Raw genomic sequence first — 6,000 nt, forward strand, 5'->3', positions numbered from 1 at the left:
ATTACAGAAAAGGAAAAACCACCAAAGTTTTTCAAGACACGCTGCCATGATTCAGCTTGGCCCTTTCCTTCTGATGGACCAGTGGACCTTGTGAGTTTCCATCAAGCTGGCCCCAACTCCCTCCCGGCAGTAGAGGAAGATGAACCAGTGCTGGGTCCTGTCGTCTTCCTGATGGTTGGGATAGTTGGACCAACCTTAGTGACTATTGTGTCAGTCCTCCTCAGTGAGGTTTCCTTCTGCTCTGTGTGTTTATTTGTTACAAAACCGAGGACAGTAGTCGGGCTGGTGCCTGCGGCACCCGGGCGCCTGCTGCTCCCAGGCGCCTGCTGCTCCCAGCCTGTGCATCTGTAAACACCCCTTTCCCAAGGCCTGGAGCAGCAGGTACAACACAAGCTTCTTGAATCTGAACATTTTCGCCTTGCTGAGCATGGTAAAACCATGTGAACCTTCCGTTTGGCAAATGCCCCATTTACAATGTAGGGTTCTCTCCAATTAATTGTACAGCTCATTTTTGTTCACAAAAATATTGCAACTAGTGAGTGGTTGCTTCTACTACCCATTTATGCAAATTTCTAACACATTAATAGCTACAACTTCTTCACAGAAAGATCTTTTGGGCAGAGAAGCAATGTTTGAGAGCTTGAGCCTCCGTGCTGCCTAAGGCATCTAACCCTGGGCACTGCCCAGGGCGAAGAAGGAAGTGCAGGCCAAGCCAATGAGGAACTAACACGTTTCTATAGGGCTCAGTCCAGGAGTCCGTGAGTCTGGAAACCTCTATGCATTCTTCTCAGTCTGTCTCTGCAGTCTCATGATCTGCTTCTTCTCTTTTCATCCAGGGTAGCTCCACCGCCTGGTACTTTCAACTCACCTCGCCAGCTAGGTGGCCCAGGGTGGTAAACTAGCCTTCAGGTTTTAACCAGACAACACTGAAGGCAGCAGAAACCACACATTTGCTTTCTGTTGTCATCAGGTGGTGGGATCCCATTAAACGTGATACACGTTTCATGGTTTCACAGGGCATCTCAGTTAACTGTCCTAATAATGTGTTCAGTGCTTCTGTTCTATCCCGTGGTTCATTGTTGCAGCGTGCCTGGAGTCTGAAGAGGTTGCAAGCAGCTAGCCAAGGCACACTAACTAATTGGTCTCTATTTCCCTGAGCAAGAGAAGGAGAGTCTGAATAGGAGATGGGCATAGAATGTGTGGCTAATTGCCTCCGTGACCAACTGGAACCTTTGCCAGAAGAACTGGATGGTGCCCACCTACCATCAATGAACATTCTGATCAAGGATTCTGTAGAGGTATCACGATCAAGAGGAGGCAAAGTACAGAACAGAACTTCACATTCTCACGGGCTTCAGACTTTCTGGAGTCATGAAGGCTCCTTAGAGCAGTGGTTCTCAACCTTCCTAATGCCGCACGACCCTTTAATACAGTTCCTCATGTTGTGGTGACCACCCCAACCATAAAATTGTTTTCATTGCTACTTCATAACTATAATTTTGCTACTGTTTTGACTCAGGTGACCCCTGTGAAAGGGTTATTTGACCCCAAGGGGGTCAAGACCCACAGGTTGAGAACCGATGCTCTAGATCACTAAGATCATCTTTAAATCCTAAACCGAAACCATCCACTTAAGTTTTCTTAAAATCAAATAGTAGTTTAGCTTAATTGTTTAAAAATGTCTGCACTGAGCATGATGCTCTTTTAAGACCTTATATAGGATCAAAGTGACAACAGTCACAGAAAAAAACTCGATAGAACTTTACAAGGCCAGTTGGAGTTTATGTTCCTGGGGGAAGAACAGCTCAGGAAGGGAGGGGTCAAACAGTCACACAATTGAAAGAACACAATCAATGCCACTGCACTGCACATGTAGAAACAGCTGAACCGGTGTGTTGTGTTGTGCTGTGTGCATTCTCAACAACAACCAAAAAGCCGAAAACCAAACCCAAACCCCAGAGGCATAGACAAATGTCACTTTATTTTTAAGTTTCCCAGGTGATTCTAATGTGCGACTCACAGTTGGGAACCACTCTCCCCCCCCCCCTCCCCTCTGCCGAACCGTGAGTCACAGCGTGATAATACAGGGATGACAACAGGAGCAAGATGCCAACATGAAGCTGAAATTCTGCTATCATTAGGCCGAGATATTGATCGTTTCCCTATCACTAGTCAACTTCAATTTTACATTACACAGCTGGATACAATCATTGGTTTAGACAACAAATTCATTAAGATTTAAGTATATTTTAAAGAAATTATTAGTCAAAGGTCAGTTTTATTCACAAGACGTTTTTCTTTTTTCGGTTAGTGATCAACGACTTAAGAAGGAGCCCTGGTGTCACAGTGGTTGTGAACTGGGCAGCTCACGGTCAGGTCAGCAACCACCAACCACTGCAAGAAAACAATGGGGCTTTCTACCCCCCTAAGGAGTCAGTCTCAGAAACTCACAAGGGGCAGTTCCACCTTGTCCTACAGGGGCGCTACAGGTCCGCGTCAACTCGATGGCAGTGTAATGGCTTCAGAGGAGCCCTGGTGGTGCTGCAGGCTAAGCACTGAACTGCAAGGTTGCAATTCAGCCCTGCCAGTCTCGCTTGAGGGAGAAAGACGAGTTATCTGCCCCCACAGAGACTGACATCTTCGGAAACCGATATGAAGTCAAGTGAGAATGGGCTCGATAGCCATGCGTTCAGTGGGGTTGGTTTTTATTGTACAGGAATTGCAGAGGGACTGTTGGGTACGTGTTGGGCTGTTCACCACAAGGCCACTTGTCGGCACCCAGAACCCACCAGCCAGCGATCCTGTGGGACAAAGGTGAGGTTGTCTGTTCCTGTGCAGACTCACCATCTATGAGTCTGAAACGACTCGGCCAGCGGCAGTGAGTTTAGTGGGGATGGTATGAAGTTATGGAATGTGGAGCATCCCTTTCCCTTCCCTGTCTTTACATTCAAAAAACAAAACCCCGCGGTTAGGGGAGACCCTAACCGAATTTTTTGTTCCATTTCTCTAGTAACTTCTAAATGAGTTCTTGTGGTGCTAGATGAAGAGGCGCATGTTGAAGGGATTTAGGATCCATGACACTGGACAATCTTGCCATTCTACAAAGGGTAAGGCACCCAGGCCTTCACCGAAGAGGAAAAGCATGCCAAAGAAGTGATGTAAGCAGACAAGCGGTAACAGAAAGAAAGGGAAGCTGAGTAATCATCCAGTAGCATCATTTTGCTTGTGGCACAATGTTTGGGTTATGTTGAATTTTCCCATTCCTAATTCTCTACAAGAATTTCTAAAATGAGCACTAACAGACCCAAAGTAAAAAGGTGACAGCTAAAGAACAAATTTATGTTCCATAAACGATCCAATGAAATCATAATTTGGAAAAAGAAATATATAATGGTTTGGCTGAGGAATCTTTGACTAAATTGGCAGTATACCTAAATACATCTTTCTCTTGTTATGTCATTTCCTGAGCACTGCACTGTACTTTATAAAATAGTATCTTGTTCAGGTAATTCTTCAAGCCAACTGCTGCTGGGGTGTGAATTGGTACGGGAAATCAAAAACAAAACCAAAAAGCGGACTGCTTTTTTAAAAAAGAGGTTCTTAGTAGTACATAAAGCACTGGGACTGCTTCCAAGTGGTTGAAAAATCTACGTCCTAATTATCCCAATTAGCTTTTTCTGCCAAGTCCTTCAATATTACCTGGAGACAGTGAAGCAAGCTTTTCATGGTAAATTCTAATTCGTCATGATTGCACATTAGATCAGATACTGATTAGGTGCAATTTACTGCCATGTGTACTTTTAATTTATTGGATAATGTGCATACAATGTATTATACTCTGAATCACTACCTTTAAATAATCACCAATGTTCCTCCAACTATAACATTACCTCCCATATGATGAACTACGGTATAATCTCTAAATCATTCTTAGTACAGGCTCTTTTCTTTGGTAGTTCTGATTTAATTTTGGGGGAAAAAAGATATATCTAAAGTCTTAAAAGTTCGTTTAAAATTCCTCAGGCAAATTGAAGGACTTCTGTCTTTTAGAAGTTATTGAGGATAGAGTACAGGATAATAATGTACTCTTAGCCTCATTGAGTCTCTTAGAAGAGCTGAGTTCCATAGCTCTAAATTTGTCTATTATTTTCTATGTATTGTCTTCACTTTTTTTACAGAAACGTTCATTTTTAGGTAAGAGCATTTTTTTAATAGAAACAATCCCAGACTTTTTTATGTTCTCATATTCAAGAATGTAATGTTTTGGAGACAAAAGCATGCGTTTTACTGCAGAGTCATTGGAAGACTTTATTTGTAAAACTTATAAAAGAAAGAAAATGTGGCTATTTCCCCCCCCCCCTTTGAATTAGCACCAACATACCTTGTCCCATCTAATAGAAAATTGCCCTGGGTACATGAGATTCATTCCCTTGTAAGCGATTTTCCTATTTAATAGTCAAACAACTGCTCTCACTAGGAGTGAGGGGGAATGTCAGCAAATTTAAAGATACAAATCTTTACTTTGACAGGGAGGCAACCAAGGTGGAGATGCAGACCAACAGACACAAAATCAGGTGCACTTCGATTTCTCAAACTGGTTCACACCCTGAGGACATGGCTTTTTTAAGATTGCTCTCCGCTGGGGACAGCCTCCCTTTTCCTGCCCTGCATCCCTCAGTCCAGTCCAATCTGGTTCTTTCTTTCTTTTTGCTTGAGGGGCAGAAAAAAAGTTTTCAGGGGAGAGTTATTTTGTAAACGTCGGAGGTTTGCTCTGATGCGTCAGTTTCCCAGATCCCCAAACCGCACCCCATGGACCCCCCAAGGAAGTCCCCAAGCTACTTTCACACCTTTTAAAGAATCTATTTCATGAAAATTTGGGGCCCTCGGTCCTGGTCAGAAATGAACCTACACTGATCTGAGCACTTGACTCCAAGACGGCTGTCCATTTCCTGCACCTCTTCTTTGTACCCCCAACCTCAAATACGAGTCTAGACCCCCGTACTGAAAAGGGGCAGAATTCCCCAGCCCTTTCAAGGGACTACAGCACCCCTCCAGTCCGAACCAATGCCAGTCCACTTGCGCTCCTCACGCAATCCCTTTAGCTCTGTGCGTCCTGGCTACCCACAGGTTTAATCCAAAGAAAAGTTTCCGCTGGATGCATTTCCCCAAGCCAAGTCCTGCAGGTGCTGGACCTGGGTTGGGCCGTCGTCTCAAAAACACACGGTTAAACAAGAAGACTCGGCACAGACCTAAAGGGAAACACAGAGCCCCGCGGCTCCGGACCGGAGTACAAACTCAGAAGCCGCCTCGCCACCGCCTAGGAACCGGAGCGCGCGCCAAGCACGTCCCGCGCGGGGTCTGTCCCCAAGACGCCCCGCGCCCCGCAGACCTGGGCCCCGGCCCACCCCCGCGCGCCCTCGGGCGTCCCTACCTTGGGGTTGGCCAGGAGCTGGTGCTCGTCCCTGTGCAGCAGCGCCCTGGAGTTGGACTCGGAGTTGTTCACGTACACCTGGACGCAGGGGTACTGCGAGGTGCCCCTGCAGTCGGCGCCACAGGTGAAGGTGCACTCGAACACTTCGCCGATCTGCTGCACCGACAGCACCGTGCAGTTCGCCGCCGTGGCTTGCAGATCCTGCAAGGCGGGACTGAGCCAGCAGAAGCCGAAGATGAAGAGCGACACGACGCCGGAGATGATGAGGAACAAGCCGAGCCGGATGCTCTTGTCCTCGGCTTCCGTGTACTCGTAAGCCACCCGGAGCTTCGCCATCGCCCCCCACTCGCGGCGGCCGGGGCGCTCCCCACCCCCCGCCCCCTCCCGCCCCCGGCGCCGAGCGCGACTGCCTCGGGCGGGAGGAGCCGCCGGCGCCGCGCGACAGCAGGGGAGTGGGCGGCGAGGGGGAGCGCGCGAGAACAAAGGGGCCGGGGCGGGCTGCCCCCCCCCCACGGCGGCGGCGGCCCCCACCCCCCGCCCGCCTCAGCCTCAGCCCCAGCCGCCGCCCG

General features: G+C 47.8%; 1 protein-coding gene across 1 annotated transcript in view; it reads right to left on the bottom strand.

Annotated features, from left to right (window-relative positions):
* The window catches only part of KCNMB4 (potassium calcium-activated channel subfamily M regulatory beta subunit 4), a 110,157-nt gene extending 104,390 nt beyond the window's left edge, over positions 1 to 5,767 (bottom strand). Inside the window, exon 1 of the mRNA XM_075552778.1 lies at positions 5,432 to 5,767. Within this exon, the coding sequence (XP_075408893.1) occupies positions 5,432 to 5,767 (336 nt within the window). The remainder of the gene's footprint in view (positions 1 to 5,431) is intronic.
* Positions 5,768 to 6,000: the final 233 nt, after the last annotated feature.

This window comes from Tenrec ecaudatus, chromosome 6 (genome assembly GCF_050624435.1).
Source record: "Tenrec ecaudatus isolate mTenEca1 chromosome 6, mTenEca1.hap1, whole genome shotgun sequence".
NCBI classification, from domain to species: Eukaryota; Metazoa; Chordata; class Mammalia; order Afrosoricida; family Tenrecidae; genus Tenrec; species Tenrec ecaudatus.